This window comes from Harpia harpyja, chromosome 19, assembly GCF_026419915.1.
Source record: "Harpia harpyja isolate bHarHar1 chromosome 19, bHarHar1 primary haplotype, whole genome shotgun sequence".
NCBI classification, from domain to species: domain Eukaryota; kingdom Metazoa; phylum Chordata; class Aves; order Accipitriformes; family Accipitridae; genus Harpia; species Harpia harpyja.
The window spans coordinates 6,810,191-6,828,409 of record NC_068958.1 but is presented as its reverse complement, the minus strand read 5'-3'; the positions used below and the strand labels follow the sequence as shown (position 1 = coordinate 6,828,409).

At 44.0% G+C, this 18,219-nt stretch overlaps 1 protein-coding gene across 1 annotated transcript; it reads left to right on the top strand.

The window, feature by feature from the left end:
• The first annotated feature begins 1,611 nt into the window (after positions 1-1,611).
• On the top strand, positions 1,612-16,172 carry DOLPP1 (dolichyldiphosphatase 1). The gene is made up of 8 exons (XM_052815454.1): positions 1,612-1,737; positions 9,459-9,559; positions 11,210-11,294; positions 11,563-11,662; positions 12,509-12,607; positions 13,945-14,073; positions 14,810-14,899; positions 15,368-16,172. Exons 1-8 carry the CDS (start codon positions 1,662-1,664, stop codon positions 15,402-15,404), a joined length of 717 nt encoding a protein of 238 aa, XP_052671414.1. The 5' UTR covers positions 1,612-1,661; the 3' UTR covers positions 15,405-16,172.
• The last annotated feature ends 2,047 nt before the right edge of the window (positions 16,173-18,219 follow it).

Sequence of the window (18,219 nt, the reverse complement as noted above, 5' to 3'; positions counted from 1 at the left end):
TCAAAATAATAAGACTTTAATGCTATTTTTCTTCTTGCAATGCCAGGAAAAGTATCAGCTTTGAAGAGCTGTTGAAATTAATTGGACATAGTCATAATTGCTATCTGAAAACAGGTATATTACAACTGCAGGAAAAGGGGTGTTCTCCCTGTTCTGAAATCTTACTTTACAGTGAACGTGTTAAGAGATAGAAATCCTAGACCATGTGCTTTCCTGACATATAAAAATTAAAGGCAACCCCTTGGCTATGTTTGTCACTTCTTGTGCTGCTTTTGCATATTTATTTTTCTGTCAGTTTTATCTTTTAAAATTGAATTAACTTTGATGGTTTGGTTTGAAGGTGTATTTGCTGCCTTCAAGCTTTTCTGTGTAACGCTGCTCATTTATCTCACTTTTGAAGTGCTGCACTGTTTGTGTTCTGCTTTTTCCTCGGGCTCCCCATGTAAGTATTATTCTCTGGGCTCACCCGTGGGAACATTCATTTCAGTTTGGTCTTAAAAGTGGGTGTTTTCAGTGGCCAAAGGTATTTTGGGGGAAGAAAAAAAGAAAAGCTATTGCCTGGACCAGGTATAGCCTGGCCTTTGCAGTACCTTTTAAAGGACGTGCAGAGCATCAGCATCCTGCTTTCTCTTGAGATTCTGGAAGGACTTTATTTCACGCTTTGTTTTAGCATGTGCATGTTCACACAGGAGCTGGTCGTACTTTACAGACCTATAAAGGAGATATGGCTATCAAAATCCATCTTCCTCCTAGTGTTATTTAAAAAAAAAAAAAAAAAAAAAGGCATTCTCAATAGAGCTTAGGCCGTGTCAGCTACTCACTCCTGTGCAGGGGCAAGTAGAGATGTTATGCTTAGGCTAGTGCAATAATCCTGTTATGTAGTACTATCTGTAGTAATACCATTTATAAAATGAAAAGATTCCCTTTTTAAACACACACCTTTTCACCCTTGAAAAGGGTGATGTGAGAAAAGCAGGGTTTGGTTTTTATTCATTAACAACGGGGCCACAGAAGGAAGCAGCTCCTCAGCACGCCAGCCCCACAGTGTCCCTCTCCGGGCCCCGCACCCTTCCCTCAGCGCCAGCGAACACAAGCACCGCAGCAGGAGGCCGTGAGACGCTGGCGCGGCAGCGGGGAGGTCGTGAGGGGGAGTCCTCCCGTGGGCACGGCTCCCCGTCAGCCCGGCCCGGCTCCAAAGCGGGACACCCGAGGATTGTCCCGGCCGGGGCACCCCAGGCCCGCGGCGGGAGGGAGAGGCCATTTTAACCGCCAAATCGCCAACAAGCCCCTTCCTCAGCCCCCCGTGCCAACCACCCCAGCGCCGCAGCTGATTGGCTAAGAGCTGGCGGCAATGGAAGCTGGTGATTGGCTAATCTGCATCGCTCCTTTCGCCAATGACGAAGGGCACTGATGCCCGCCTTTCTTTCGATTGGCTTTCCCGCTACCTGCGTCCCTCTCCTATTGGGCACCGATGTTAGTTGACTATTGGCTCTGCCGCTCCCCGGGTTGGATTTTTAATTGGGCGCCTGTGGGTTGGCCGGCGCCTCACCTGCTGCGCAGCGTCATTGGGCCGCCGCTCTCCGCGCTCCCGCCCATTGGTCGCACCGCCCCTTAAGTGCGTTCCGATTGGCCCTGGTGGCCCGGCCCGGTATCCGGGTAAGATGGCCGCAGTCGGAGAGTGCTCGCTCCCCGCTCCGTGGCGGCCGGTCTCCCTCACTCACGTCGAGTATCCCGCAGGTAAAGCTCCGCTTCGCCCCCGCCCAGCCTCCCCGGTGGCCAACGCGCCGCTCCCCGCGGCGGGCCCCGCCTGCCGCTCCACGGCACCCCTGAGGGCCGGGCTGGCGGCTGCGAAATAGTGAGCCATTGAGCTGCCGCCCTGAGGCGGCCAAGGCGCGCGTGCGCGCTGGGGGCGGTGGGACTCGCTGCCGGATAGTGAGCCGCGGGGGGACTCGCTGCTGCGCATGCGCCCTGGCGAGGTGCCGTGCTCTAGGGGCTGCCGAGCCCCAGGCGGTGAAGGGGACCGGCGAGTGGGGGGGGGTGGCTGCGGTGCGGCCCTGTCCCGCCGCCGTGGGGTCCCGGGACCGGGCCTGCCCTCCCTTGTCACCCTCCACACCGCTGCCTCGTCCCCCTCCGCAGCCCCCAGGCATGGCTGGCCATGTGTGGCTGCCCCTGGGCCTCGAGGTGCGGGCCCCACCCAGGGGGTGCCTGCTCCCCACAGCGGCATGGCGGGGCCGGGTGTCCCCTCCTTGCCCCGCTGTTGGGTGTCTGGGTTGATGCCGGAGGTCTGACTTGGTATGTCAGAGGGCCAGCTGGCCCTCGCAAGCATCCCCGGGAGCCATGCCGTGGCAGGGTGGCTGTGCCCCTGAGGTGGGCTTGGCTGCCGGGCGGCTCTTGTGGCTGCGGTGGGAGTGGGCCCCGCTGTTGCGCTTTGGTCAGGCAGCGCTGTGGGAAATGCCTGGAGGACGACAGGCACGGGGCTTTTTTGTAGGTCAGCGTGTGGAAAGGTGGGTTTGGATACAGTCAGTGGTGAGAAGCGACGGGTGCCTGCGTGCAGGATGGGCTGTTTCAGCTGGGGCAGTGGCATGATCCGTGAAGGTCCTGTGCCGTGTCCCTGTGGCACTGCTTGCCACCAGCCTGGCCCACGTTGTGGTAGGATAAATCTATGATCTATCAGTGTGCAAGAGCAAATGGGTCTGTGTTCGGATAGCAGCTGTCTAGGCAGTGTCTCATTAGTAACTGTTGTTTTTAGGAGCTCCTCTTCAGGTGTTTTGCACTGTGTTGGGTGAGATGGAAGAACTACTTTTTTTTTTTTTTAAGCTGCTTGTTGTAATAAAAGATAATAGAAAAAGCAGGGTGTAAAGTGTCAGAGTGTTAGTATTGACAATCTGGTCAAAATCCATATTTGGTGTTAACACTGGTCTCAGTCTTGCTAGCTCTCCTAGTGAGTCCCTATCTTGCCATAAAGTTGCTGTATGTCCTATTTCAATAGCTGGATTTTAGTTCCTGATGAAAGCTTCTCCCAGTAGTGCAATACCTAAAGCATCTAAAGTTCTTAGGGATCTTCTGGGTTGAAAGTAACCATTTAGCCAGAGGACTTGAAATGTGACAACACTGAAAAGATCTGGTGCTGGAAATATGTTATTTCTTGCCCCACCTCCCCCATACGGCTGTTTGTGGTTTTCTGTGATACTTTGTGTGAAAGATTGGTATTTCCTTTTCTGTCTTGCATTTTCATTTACACTGTACATTCTTCTGCCATACCCCTTCACAAATACATTAATGTGACAGTTTGGGGGAGATGGGGGAATAATCTTTCTGGTAGTACAGATATATTCATCTTTGTATCTTATCTCCTTGTCTGAACCTGGCAGTATATACAGCGTCCTGTGCACTATTTGTTGGATTGGTTTGGGACATGAAGGTGGTTGAAATTGCTGCACAAGGGTTATCTGTCAGATCTTAAAGCATGTGACATAACACGATTATTTTCTCTCTGCATTGAGTGCTTTTATACAGGCAAATGGAGAAGATGATTGTGTGGAGGGGGTAAATCACCACTGAGATTAGGGTTATGTATTGAGGGGATGAACACTGTGTTTGTCTTGGATAAAACATGTAATTATGGAAGCCTATAAAGTGGAGACAAAGGACTAAAACATTAAAACAGCTGGAGGTACGAAAGTTTCTTAATTTGTTTTGGTCTAGAAAAATGAGTTGCAGTAAGATGGTAGGTCTGATACTTTTACCTGGATTTGGGGAAAGTGCTCTAACTTTATTTAGAAAGCTGTTTACGTTCTGTGTATAGCTTAAGTCCAGGTCCATAAAGCTGCTAGATAATGTATATTTATAAAATAGTGATGTTGGCAGTATGCTCAGCACAATGGAGTTAATGTAGCCTTGTGCTGATAGAGAGGAGTCAGAATGAGAAATAGATCCTGCTTTTACCAACATAAATTATTAGGCTGAAATTATTAAGCTGTCTTGGCATGTCATACACTGTTGTGTGGCAAACATCTTTTGCTCTTGGCTGATCCCAGAGGCTGCTGGCCTGGAGTGTGGCATGCTGAGCCACTGTGGGAACCGGCTCTTAAAATCTCATGTCTAAAGACTTCCAGTGCAGAACTGCTGTCATCCCGGCTTTCATCTACCAAGAGTGATGGTCCCTCTTGCTGTGACCAGGTGAAAAGCAGTCACTGCTGATTTCTGTCTGGCAGATGAAGCCCATTATTGGGCTTCTGCTTGTAATTGTGAAGGGGAGAGGTGTCTCCAGAAGGGTGCTTATCCTCCCTGTCTTTATCTAATGTTTCCTTATCAATAGCAATATAGTGCAAAATGCCAAACACCCATCCTTACTGCTTGTGTGGCTGCTCAGTTCTCCAGGGCTTTCTGCGATGTCAACTTTGAGCAAGATCAAACGAGAAACAGTGGATGAACGCTGCAGTAGTCAACTGCAAACTGGTCTGAGTAATGGGATCTTGGAGACCTAACTGAAATATTACCCATAGTAAATGTCAAAATCAAATGCAGGGAGAAGAAACCAACAATGGCAGTGTTACTTGACAGTGTGTTAAAGCATGCTGCTGGAGAGGATGGTCTTTAAAAATATCATCCTGATATCGCTTTTAGAAATGTTTGGTCCTGGAGCTTTTCATATCAGCAGCTGTACTTTGGTGAGACCAAGGAATGATCTGGCGTAGTGTCAGGTTGCTGGCAGGTGGGCAGGAATAATCCTTCTTCTGTATGTCTTTCCAGTAATAAGATGGTGATTGCATCAGGATTAAGTCCTTTGATGGATATATAAAAGCTATACTCTGTCTAACTGGTCTTTGAACCCATTTCTGCTTTGGATCTCACAGTATCTTTGGCACTGAGCTCTGTAACTTAATGTGGTGGTTGTTTCTTTCTGCCTTAAAGTCAGTCCACTGTTCAGTAATTTCATCAAACACTCTCCATCTCATGTGCAGTGAGAGGTAACAAATGTTTGCTGTTTGTTTCTCCGTGTCATTCATGACTATAGAACTGTTGTATCCTCTGTTTTTCAGCTGAAAGTCTGAGTTATTTGATATTTTCTGCGTGGCTACAGTTTCATTCTTGTTATCTTTGTCCCCTTTCTATTTGCCTTTTCTGTGTTTACTATTCTTTTTTAGACAGTGACACCAGCATCGCATAATAAATTTTTGTAGTGCTATAACAGTAACTTGTTTTGCTCTTAAAAATGTTGTTGCCTTTTTGGCTGCTGCAGAGCATTGAATAGTACTCTGAAGGTATGGGCTTGTACTAAGCCTGAGGGTTTCTTGTTTGATAACAACTAAACTAAATCCTGTTACGTTGTGTGTATAATTAGGGTTGTTTTTTCCTGTATGTGTTGCTTTGCATGGGATGACTTTGTGTTGCAGACTTAAAACTCATCTTCAGGGACTTCCTGTCTGTAGGGTGAGTTTCACTGGAGAAACATCGAGTTCCTGGTTTGTTTGGGGTTTTTGTTATTATTTGGAGAAAAAAACAACAACAAACTTCCTCTCTTCAGTGCAGCTGCAATTCTTAAAGCTTTGGGACTTTCTGGACCTCCTCTTCTCACATTGGACAAATTCTTTTAAGGAGAGAAACCTGGAGTGCCAAACCCTTTCTCTGCAGAATGACAGAGTATCTTCCTGTCTTCTCAGTTGTGAAGGGTGTTTACTACAGTCAGGCAGAGTTGGAGAGGCAAGTGTGCAGAATCAACCCATCGGTGAAGAGGTGCATTGGAGCAAAGGTGCTTGTGCTGTGTATGTACTTTGGCTCAGCAGTTCTCATTTCTACTCAGTATCAGCACGTGTTGCTCCTATAGGAATGTTTGGTCTGATAACCCTTGCTGTGATTTCTGTTTAGGGTGGTAGCTTGCCAGTCAGGGCTCGTTTTGTAGCTAAGTAGTATCTGTTGAAAGCAGCAGATACCACTCAGTTGTTTGGCTGCTTTAATGCAGGGTTTTATGTTTAATCTTCCTGCAGAAGTTTAATGTCTGATGCGTACCTTTTATGCGGTAATTTAAAGCCTCCTGAAGATATTTTTACTGTCTCACAGCTTGTGGTATCAGGATATGCGCAAGTAGAGGAAATGATGATCCATCATGAATGTTTACTGGTGTAAATGCATGTGACACACATACACTGCATGTTGTCTGTGCAACTTGCACACATGCATTTAGTCAAGAACACAGGACCAGCAGCAGTGCCACAAATAGATGCTTCAATAGGAAGCAGTGGTGGCGGTAGTAAAGCTAGATCTTGTGGTAGGACGTGGTTAGAGTGCTGTTGATTCACATTTTTACATTATATACAGGTTAAGCTAATGTGTTAAAGCCTGGATATTTCCACTGAAAGAATGCTGGGTAAAATGTTGAATTGGAGCAGAAGTAGATGCTGAATGAAGGCTGAAAAAAATAGCATGCTTCTGAGCTATGTAGAGTGTTTTACCTATTTATCTCTTGGATGCCTAAAAATGAGGTAGTGGGTTCTTTATTTTTGCCTCTTGAGCCCCAAATGATGTCCAGGGAAGGCTGGACTTTAAAAAAGCAGAATTTAAAACAAAACAAAGCCCAAGCTATATATTAAAAAGATTTTCCTCTTGCATTTTTCCAGAGGTTTTGTCTCTGTTCTTACTGATTGGAGGAATTGCTTTAAATTTTAAAGTAAAAAATTAAATTTTAAATTGCTTTAAAATTCCCAAGTTTAGTAAAATGAAGAAAAATTAATTTTTATAAAAAGGTAGAGGGGGTGACCTGCTTGCTAGATCTGACTGAACTTCAAACTGTCGGCTCTGCTGCAAGTCCCCTTTCCCTGGGAATAAGTCTCCAAGCGCACTGGAGCGTGAGAGTAGATAGGAGTGACACAAGTAATCACACTCTGAGGCCCTGGGAGTGCTGTATGGTGATCAGCCCTGGCCTTTTTCTCAGAGCTTGCTTTGCCTTCTTCACTGGGGGTTTCCAGTCATTTTGGAGCTGGTTTAGTTAATGCAGCTCTGCCTTGAACCGCTAATATAGCAGGGACATTTATGACGGCATTAGTGAGTTCCTGGTGTAGCTCCCAGGGCATAGCAAAAGTGCTGCCTTCGGTTAGTGCACAGCTATTTATTTGCCGCCTCCTCTAGAAAAAGTGGCTTCAGAATGTGATTCTGTTTGATTGCTGTTAGCCACAGTAATATGAAATATTATTAATGCTATCTCTGTTCCATTTTAAATGGCCACTTTAAATGTTTGGGGAGCTATTGTGTTAAGATTGTCTGAGTAAAGGACTTGATACTCTGCCTGCAGGCAGCATCTGCAAGCCATGGTTTTTGGTTCTTTGCCTCAGGTTCAAGTGTGGGTTGTGTGCTGGTGAAGTCTGGGTGGCTTATTGTGTATGTTATCATGTAACATAATGAAGGATCTTGAGTTTGGTACTATTGATGCTATTTAGATTAAAAGACTACTTCCTTAGGTATTCTTCTACCATCTGCACAAGAAATAGAACCCCCCAGAGAAGATAAATAATCTGTTTTGGTTTCTACTTGACAAAATTATGGCATTTAGTCTCGAAGTGCTAAGCCTTTATGTACCATGGATTAACAGAGTGAATGATCTGAAACATGGTGATTCCTTGATGATGAGGTATCTTCAGCTGGTAACACTGGAATTGAGACTACTGGAAAGTATTCCTAAGGCTCTCAGGATAGTTTTGATTGTCTGGTGGCTTGTCTCATGAATTCCCTCATTTAAGGAAAGATTCATGTTGTTGAGAGTGTTTGATTTATGTGAAACCATAAGGGGCTTGATTCTCTATTGCCAGGTAACTGATACTGTCACTTACATCCACTTTGCGTTACCATAATACTGTTCTGCTTTGGGAGCATTTGGAACCCACCTGATGCAAGGCAAACCTGCCATATGGTGCAAGAAAAGTTTCAAATTCAGTGTCTTCTAATGCTTTTCAGGTTAAAACCAAAATAGAACCTCACTTAAGTGAAAACCCAGTATTCTTGGGGGTTTTGTCCTCCAACTCTTCCTAATTTCACTGGTGGTGCAAACTAAAACTGCAAGTAATCCTTGCTGATGACTTTGCTGGTTCCCAAATCTAACCCAGAGTCTGGAATTCAAGAGGGATCTGTGCACTGTACCTGATGTAACCACAAGTATGTGGCAATAACATCAGCAGCATGAACTTTGTAGCAGTGCAATAACTTTTTTTTTTTTAATCAGTTCCAGTATTCAGAGGCTGAGGTTAAAGTCCATTTTGCCAAGTGCAGTTTTAAAATGTGGGTGTGTGGGCTGGGGAGACTCAGTATCTTGCAGTGGAATTGATCTAGGAATGAGTCCAATGCTCAGCCTTGCAGAGGCATCCTGTTTCCTTTTGAGGGGAGGGAGGAAGGATAAATTTATGTGGGGGCTGATCCTTTTGTGTTCAGTGATGGGATGGTGAAGATCTAGTCTCTGAGAACCAATATAGAAAGTACCCTGTCTCTTAAGTTGCTCACTGGGTTTATATCGCATTTTTGTAGTGACTACTGTCTTTAAAGATTCTCTGGTAGATAGTTCTCACTCTCCTGATGTGAATTGCTGATCTTGGAGCAAAATTACTCTGATATTTTTTTTGTTTGCTCAGAATTTATGCTGACATCTTCTTTCCAAATACTTTTGTATGTGTCCTTTTTCAGGGAACAGAGGCAAGAGAAACTTAGATCAAAATACATAGCTGCTCTTTACTGTTGTCTACTTCTGTGTGGTAGTTCAAGATAAAGGTTTTGAGGTACCTTATGACCTCTTGTGAGGTCCCATTGCTGCTCCCCAATTCTCCCTTGGGGATAACTAGATTGTTAGCGATTTGGGGTGGAGGCCCAAAGTCACTTCTGTGTGATACAAGTGGGCTACTGGTTAAAAAGTAGAGTCTCCTTTTTTCCCCTTTATCTTCCGCTATGTTTAGCTATTTATTTCTTCCCCATTTTGCTAATGCTAGTGTTCGTGCAGACACATGGTGAGACAGATTAGGGAGCTGATCCAGCTGAAAACTAACCCATTTTAGTGAGGGAGTGGGAAAGGATTTGTTTGGGGAGTGTTTGCTGGTAATTGCTGGCACAGGGAGGCAATATGAATGAGGGGGAGGGAAAGACGCTGCCTCTTTTGCAGCAGCCTGTGCTTATGTTGGATTAAAGTGACTCTGGGCCCACACCCATGGTCATTGTTGTAAATTGGCTGGCAGTAATCTCTGCTGAACGATGCCAAGCTCCTCTCATCCCTGCTTTTGAACCTGCATGTAAGCACTGCTGTCTTCCTTGCCTTGGCTCCTCTTGAGCTGGAGCAGCAGTAGTCTGCAAAATGGAGACTTGCTGCAGTGCTGAGTTTGCCCCTCTGCTCTCAGTGATTCAGGGCACCAACTGACCCATGCTCTGGTGGCAGGCAAGTACCTGTGAAGTTCAAACTGATTTGTTTCTCTTGTTTCTTTCCCTAGGTGATTTCTCTGGTCAGCTTTTAGCTTATTTGAGTCTTGGTCCAATATTCATTATTGTTGGCTTTGTAACACTCATCATATTCAAGAGAGAGCTTCACACGGTGAGTCCTTCTCTCCCTTCCCAGCTTCTCCTTACGATAAAAGTATTTTCCTTTGTCACCTGGTCCTCCTGTATTCACACTTCTTTTTCTCTCTTTAAAGAGCAAGCTTAGGTAAGGTGATCTTCCTGTTTAAGAACAGCAGGAGACACTTATCACCTGTACCAGGTTAAAAGACTGCTTAGCCTTTGCTGACTTTTCTGTTACTCTGTGGTATGTTTTGGGCATTATCTGTCCAAAACCATCAAGGGAGATGTTTGAGGAACTAAGGAATGCTGTTGCAAAGTGGGAACATTCCCAAGATCCAGTAGGATTGTAGTACTAGTAGGTTCCTGCAAGATGGGCAGCATATGCAGGAGATGGCATCTGAAACTCAGTAGGATGTGCTTTCTTTGAACTACTGAGGCAGAAAAGGGGATACAAAACAAAACCTACAGATTCCCGAAGGAGTGGATCTATCTAGAAGGGCTGCTTCCCAGCTGTGAATTGAATACCAGGGACAGAAGAGACTTGCTTCTGTCCAAATGACCAACAAGGGACTTTTTTGTAATACATAATGCTTTCTGTCTGCTCTGGCAGGTAGTTGGGAATCAGTCTCATGGATAAATTCCCTTTAGGAGGTATAAACCTCTTGTAACATTTGCCCTCAGTAAACAGATAAAACGGGCCAGTGAAAGGATTTTGGCAGCAGATTTCTAATATAGGGCCATGGTGTCATGGGAACCAGTGGCTCAAGGGACCTGGAAATGGGGCTTCTATCTTGTTAAGCCAATGCTAGCTAGGAGAGACAGCTGTTAAGTTTTGGCAACCCAAAGGTTTCTTGTTGATCCAAAAGAGAGAATAAGCTAACTATTGCACAAATTCATAGGTTTTTGAATACAGGGGCTTGTTAGGTGTTGTTAATGACACAAGTGTTGAGGCTGATTCCCAGTTCTTTACATGGGAAGTCACCACTGAGCTGGAGAGAGGCTAGCTGGCTTGCAGCAGCTTAACCCATAGCTCAGGACATAGTGTAAAATTGCTTCATCATCTGGAATGGGACTGAGTGTTAAGGAGGCAGATTATCATCACCAGCTGGGAATTTGATCACAGCAGCAGGACTAATTTAGGGGAGGTGTATGGACTATGGAATTAAAGAGTAAAAATAAATGCTACCAGTGTGGCTCAGTTCAGAATGTGACTTCATTTTAGACTGAAGACAGCAACTTCAAGATGAAAATATTCATAGAGGACAAAGCCAGAAAGCCTAAAAAGTCACCTTTTTAAAAGCTATTTACACAGATAACAGTGCATGCACTCCCCCTGTTGGTCGTCGGGGAAAGGCAATCCCTTAAAACCTGCCCTGTTAAAAAAAAGTCACTTTCTGCACTTGCTGGTGGAAGTATGCTAACAGAATTGCTATACAGTGTCATTTTTGTCTCTTTCTGTGTATCATCTGCTGAAAAGCTCCATATACACAATGTCTTGCCAAATACACAAAGTGGGCTGAAAAAATTGCTTTTCTTCCTCAGGTAGAGAATTTTGAAGCTATTGGTTTTAACTCTAGGAGTCAAAAAAAATTTAGAAACATATGGGTTGGGGCTTTGTCAACAGAGTGCCTGGTAAGTAGATGAATCTTTTAGATAGGATGACACAGTTGTCTTGCCTTCACAGATCTCTTTCTTGGGAGGGCTGGCATTCAACGAGGGAGTGAACTGGTTAATAAAAAATGTAATCCGGGAGCCTCGGCCCTGCGAAGGTATGGTATGGCCCATTGGTGTCGTGGTGTCAGTTGAGTTTTGAGTGGAATGCTAACTGTGGGGGGTTAGAGGGCGTTTTCCCCTTTGCCTCATGTTGGCTTTGGATGTTTGGGTGTAAGAAGGCTGGCAGAGCCATCTGAGCAGAGACATGTCCTGTGAACTCATGTGCACATACTCCAGCAGAGTGGTCTGGCTTCACATCTGGAGCGTTCCAGCTGCTATGTACAGAGTAGACCTTGACCATACTCTTTCTTCTTCTCTTCCCAGAAGCCCATTCAACAGTGACCACAAAATATGGGATGCCGTCCAGCCACTCCCAATTCATGTGGTTTTTCTCTGTCTATTCCTTTCTGTTCCTTTATTTAAGGTAAAAATTCAATGTCAGGTTTTGGCTGTTAATATGTTGAAACACCTGAAATAGATGGCTCCCTTGCTGTGTGCCACTTCAGTGGCATAATGGCATTAAATCTGAGGAACTACACAATTTACTGTGGCTAGGGTGGATGAAGCATGTCTATCTCAATCTGAATGTAGGACTGTAGTTACCATTGCTGAAAACTGAAGGGTATGGGTGGGCCTCCTACGCCTATCTGGGTACAGGTCTCCTGATTTGCTTTTTCTAAGCTGTGATGATCTGCCAGTGTGAGGGAAGGGGGGGGAAATAGGGAGGAGGAAAGAAGAGCTGCTTTCTCATGTGTCTACTCAGTTTTGTCAGTGGGGTTGTCTGGGACCTTTTAGGTAATAACTGTTGCCCACTTGCATGACCTTTTAGTTCCTCTCCCTTACCAAGTACTGGTTTTACATGCTGTGCTGTGCTTTTCTGAAATTCTTGCTGGGGCATGGCTCTGTCTTGTGGCTCCACGTGTGGAGGAAGACAAAACTCACAGTTCCTCCTAGCTTTGTGGATGATGGAGGGACTCTGATGTCTTGGCTCCCTGTTGCATATGCTCAGCATGTGCCTTTCACATCAGTTGCAGTAATTGTGAGCATTCTGCCTTCCATCACAGCAATCCTTGTTAACAGTTGGAGAGAGAGAAGTGTGGCTTTTTGGCTTCTCTTTAACTGCTGCCAGTGGGACAGATTGCTGCTGGGATGGTATCGAGCTGCCCATGACCCCACTGGAGTAGACCTTTCCTAGGGTTTCAGAGATAGAACAGAGATAGGGACTGCTCAGCTCCCTGCCACTGTGCTAATGGCTCTCCATCTCTTTCAGAATGCACCAAACAAACAATGCGAGGTTTCTGGATTTACTATGGCGACATGTGCTGTCCATCTGCCTCGTCACAGTGGCTTTGCTAGTCTCATATAGTAGGTATGGAGCAATTGTTTGTCTTATGCTCTCATACAGTCCTGTGGCCTTTAACAGCCAGCAGACCTGTCATTCCTTATCCTGCATTTCTGATCTAATTCTCGATGACTGCATTGTACAAGTCAGAGCTTTGTGGAAGTTGCTGTGTTGCCATCAGACCCTTCAAATAAGCAAAGGTGCTACATGTGTGGTGCTTCACAGAAGCATTTATAAAAACCAAGATCAGCTGAGCTTGTACCAGTTCCCCATCGGCTCCATTGCCATGCTCTAGCCTCACTGCCTTGCCCTCTTTCCAGCACTAATCATGAAAGCATTGCACCATGCCTTGGCACACCAGCATCTGCAGCATGTGGATTGCTACAGTTGATCAGTCTGTTTTGCTTGAGCATTAGTTAATAAAAACATTTATAGCTGTTTAACTTGGAAGATTTAGTTGTATTAAGATGAATAAAGAAAATGAAACTTTGATAATAATTTTTTTTTCTGTTTAGTAGATTTAAAAAAAAAAACCAAACCACACACACATATATAAAATGAGCTCCAGTGATTGGAAACCAGACAAATTCAGGCTAGAAAAAATAAGGCCATGTTTTCCACAGGAAAGTAATTACCTGTTGGCACAGTTGACTGTACAGTAGAGATTATTCCTTATTACTGGTTATTTTAAAAATTGACAGGACAATTTCATAAGAGATACATGGTCTAATTCAAATAAATTAATTTGAGGAAATCCGGTGGCCTGTGCTAGGCAGAGGGTCAGATAAGATGATCTTAGTGGCTTTATGATACATGGGTGAAAAGAATTTTGAACGTGGCTCATGTGCGTGGATAACTTAACAGACCATTAATACAGCTTTCTGAATGGGCGCAATCACAGTAAGCATGCTGTGGTAGTGCAGCCTTCTTGCTGTCACATTTGAGAGCAGCAAAATCGTAACAAAAATGCTGGTTTTGTTCTTAAAAGCCTTTAAGCCACAGCTTTGGTGGCTTGGGGGGGAACTTGTCCTGTTACTGGCTTTGGAAAAGTCTCGTGGGAACCAACAGTAATAGTTCCTCAGCTAATCCAAAGATATATGAGGAAGAATGTGGAGGGTTATTGATTTAAGCTCAAACTAGAAGTGCTCTAAGCTAAAACTGCTGTAGCAGGGAAGACAGTTTTTCCAAGTTTTTTCCCCACTTTTTTTTTTGCCAGCTTTTTAGTGAAAAAAGTAAGATAGCCACTTCTAACATCTGGAGGATAACTTGCTCAGGACATCTGAGGGTCCAGTGAAACATCAGTCCTTGAGTCATGCCTCCTCTTGTTTTAAAGCCTGTCTGGTGACTCTTCTCTTCCACTGCAGGGTTTATTTGCTTTATCACACCTGGAGCCAAGTCTTATATGGAGGTGTGGCAGGAAGCATTATGGCCATAGCCTGGTTTGCCTTCACACAAGAGATATTAACCCCTCTCTTCCCAAGGATAGCTGCGTGGTAAGTCTGTTTATTCTGTTGAGGTTTTATTCTTGCAAGTCTGCACTGTGTGGATTGTTGTTTTGCTCATTAAATGGGTTCCTTGCACTGAGTTGGTAACACAGGTGTAGTAGAATTACCTGGTAAAAGAAAATTTTCCTAATCAATCAGTGTAAAAATTGTACCTTGCATCTGAAGTAAAATGAATGTAAAGATACTTCAGTCTCTAAATTTTAGTTGCAGCTGTGCAAGCCCTGACTGTAAATGGGCTGCTCAAACTTCTATGATCCACCTAAGTTACAGATGTTAGAAATGAGAATTCCTGGGTTCTGTTCCAGTTTTGCATACTGACTGTTGTGTAACCTACTTGTTCCAACATACATATCCTTGCCTGATACAGGTGGGCAAGAGAGGAAGTTTAAGCAACTGTTAGTTTGTAAAGCCCTATTGAAGTTGAGGTGTGGCAGAGTGCTGGAGAAGCTTTTCATGCAGAACTGATCTTTCTTAATGAACATCTAATGACCTGGTGAAATTGCAAAGCCATTTAAATGTAAGATAGTCTGGAAACATTGTATAAGGAAAGAAAAAAGGAGTTTTTTTATTAAATTTAACAAGGAGCCCTTTGGCCAGCCTGAAGGGTAATAGAATAGTATCGTTAAGTCTGGAGGAGTTTTTGTGCCTTTTTTTTTTTAATCAGAATTGTGGTGGAGAAAAAGTCTAATTATTTCCCCCTTTCCACCTCCTTGTCCGTTTCCAGGCCAATTTCAGAGTTCTTTTTAATCCGAGATACCAGCCTCATTCCTAACATCCTGTGGTTTGAATATACAGTCACGAGAGCAGAGGCAAGGTAAGTTTTATTGGGGGGTGGAGGAACTGTAGCTGATTTGACTTGTCAGATGTAGTTATTTTTCTGATATGTAGATAGCTGCTGTGTGTAGAATAGTGCAGAATAAAGAAGTACGAAGTTGTGGGTTAACTACTGCATCTGGGAGTGTTGCGGAGTGTGAGAGTAAAGAATGTTGCATTTAAGCAGTATTTCAGCTCCCTAGCCCATGTTCTTTGCAAGCAATTGTTCATAATCTTGCATCCACATGTGAGCTTGTGCACACTTAAGGCACAGTGGATGTTGTAGGACTGTAAAGAGTAGGAAGGACTGATCTCCCTGTAGAGTATGGTGGGGGCAGCTTTATTTTTGTGTGGAGCTAAGCAGAGCCTTACTTTAATCCTCCTGTATTTTACCCACTGGTTTGCTGCGATACCCTGCAATAGGGTTGGGGCCGCCTCTCTCACCTCACCCTCTGTGTTGCCATTGCAGAAACAGACAGCGCAAGCTGGGTACGAAGCTCCAGTGACTTGAGAAGTGTGGGGACCTGAGTGCACGTTTTAACAGAGACAGACAAGAGCAGAGACCTGGGAGCAGCAAGGAGCCTTTTAACAGACGGACCAAAGGAACAGGCAGGGACCATACCCAAAACCTGAAAGCCTTTGCTCTGCTTTAGCAGCTAGCTGGATGCTCCCTGATGCATGTGGGACCGTGCAGGAGTAGAAACTCATTTTCAACACAGATGCACATTGCCGGTTGGAATGTACCATCATGTCTACGTCAGGGGAGGGGGGAGAAAATGCCTGGTGTCATGTTCGGGGGAGGGAAAACCAAAAATGAATCCTTTCTGTGACTTTTTTTTTTAGCATGAAATATACACACTATTTATTTATTTTTTTAAATGGAACTATTGTTTTTGGGGGTGGGTGAGGCATTGATTGTGTGTTTTGTTTTTGTTTTTTGTTTGGGTTTTTCTTTTTGGAAGAAGACGACAAAACTAATCTCAAGTTGATCATGCTTAATTAGGGCTTCTAATTTTTAAAAACTTCTTAGGATGGAGGGGAACTAGGATGGGGTGACCTAGGCAGAAGGGGAAGGAAGACTTTTTGTCCTTTCTGCAACCAGTTTGGGAGATCAAAATCAATTCCAACTGCACTTTGTACAGATAGAAAGAAAGACTAAGGATCTGATTTTTAACACTAGTGATGGTTCTGCAGGGAAGCCTGCATGGATACCATTAAGGGGAGTATGTGTGTAAAACAAAGGAAAAACTGAAATATACTATTATTTTTTTTTTTCCACTGCTGCTCCTGTTGTGTAATTAGCAAGAGTGTCTTTCTGAGAATCTCTTCTAGGTGGCAAGATTATCATACATATCTCACATTTATTCCATCTCTTCCTTTATACTTTTATTACCTCAGGGTTGCTGTGATCTGTACAGCTTCTGTTGTACTGAGTGGGCTACCGATGGCACTAGAAAGCCCATTGGTTATAAGCAGTGCTGTGCTCCAGTAAGAGTCAGCCCAAAGCCTTACAAAATTCAGTTGCTAGTCTCTGTCTTAAGCACTGGATTTTTAATTTTTTTTTTTCCTGTTAAAGATTAAGGGAGGGATTTTTAAGAATGAACAAAGTGACAACCATAAATTAATAACAAGGTGAATGATTAATAACTAGCTCAGCTGCTGTCTGAAATATTTCTTGGAAGAGTCCTGTTAGAATCCAACTGTGAACTCAAGTAGTGAGCTTGTCCTAGCACAAGACTCCTACCAGTTATTACAGCGGCTTGGTCGGGGTTCTGCAGTAGTAACCTTGAATGCTGAACTCCTACAAGCAAGTTTTGCTTTCCATCCTTCTTCCGTTCTGATTCCTTGTTTGGCCAGTCAGCTCTCTGGATGCTGTGTCTCTGTGGGAGTGTGCCTGCCATCTGTGTGTGCTGGTGATGCCCACAACTTCTGTCATCCATGAGTTAACCTGGCAAGGGCTATACTCAAAAGTGCTTCAGGGCTGTGCATGGACACTTTCTGTATTTCTAGTACATAATGCAGCAGTTCAAGTGTAACTATAGAGAAGTATTTATTCAAAGCACAATTGACTTGAACTTTCACAGATAAAGGACAGCTTCTGAACTGGCTCAAAGGTCATCGGTGTGCCTTCGATGCAGTCATGTGAGCAGAGGTAAAATGACTGTCACATCTCAGTCTTGCTGCTTGTTTTACTATCTCCACTTTAATCAGACTCCTACATTATAAAGCTGCTTGAAGTGAGATGTGTTTCTGTTCATCTTGATTATTTTTATTTTTTTGAGTTTTCATCTGTGCCTGTTGCCATAGGAGTTTGTGTGTTTGTATGGAGTGGGAGCTGCTGTAGAAACTGTTGACAACTGGAGTGTTAACTGTAGAAAGCAGTGATCCTGATCTAGGAGATCAGGAATGAAGGCTGTTTTAAATTTCTGTGTTTAAGTAGCTATGGGTAGTAAACTAACTGTTTTCAGTTGTTACAGCAATTTTTTTTTTTTAAGAACTGTTTAGTATTTGCATAACATGAGCAATCCTGTTAACAATTAAGGACCTGAGCACTGGATCTGCTTTGAAGGTGCATCAGAATAAAGAGGCATCTTGCAGCTTTCACAAGGGCATTTGATCTGACTTAGAACAGCTCTATTAAAATGAGACAGGACATCAGATAGGCCACATAGACATGGTGGTACCATATGTTTCAGTTTGAAAGCTGGTACTAATCACTTATGTCTTGCAAAACCATTTCTTTTCTCTTTATATCTCTTGTAAGTTAACTTACAAAGCCAGAAGGAAGATCACAACTCTCTTCCCCAAGGACAAGGTTGAAAGAGTGGATTGTTTCAAGAGTGGCTAGCACTTCCCTAGCCTCTCTTAGGCTGTTATGACAGACTGATGGAAAAACTATATGTGGAAACACCTACTGAGAACTAGAGCATAGGGAAGAGGTTTCATCTCCTCATGGAGAGCAGTGTAGTGTAAAAAGCTGTTCCACTTCATGTTGCCTTCAAACCCAAGCTTCCTACAGTAATTCTTGGGAGTAAGGGAGAGGAAGAAGAGCTCTTGTAAGACACTGTAATAAACTCTCCTCTGTTCTCTGTGAGTTGTTTGTAATCTGCATCTTCTGCCTACTTTTGCTGTACCTTTCCAGAAATCTTTGCAATACTTGATATAGTAGAAATTCCTTAGTGATCCCATGGATTTCCTTAACTAAATGGTGCTGTGCAGGAAAAAGATTTGAGCTCTGCCTTATTATCCTACACTTGTATGAAGTCTCCTGCCACTAGTTTTCTGAAATGGAATATTTTCTTTGGAATATGTGGCTTTGCA

Coding starts and splice junctions, on each gene's coding strand:
- DOLPP1 (XM_052815454.1), top strand. CDS start 1,662: ATGGCCGCAGTCGGAGAGTGCTCGCTCCCCGCTCCGTGGCGGCCGGTC. Junction 11,663..12,508: donor TTTCTGTTCCTTTATTTAAG/GTAAAAATTCAA, acceptor CATCTCTTTCAG/AATGCACCAAACAAACAATG. Junction 12,608..13,944: donor TTGCTAGTCTCATATAGTAG/GTATGGAGCAAT, acceptor CTTCCACTGCAG/GGTTTATTTGCTTTATCACA.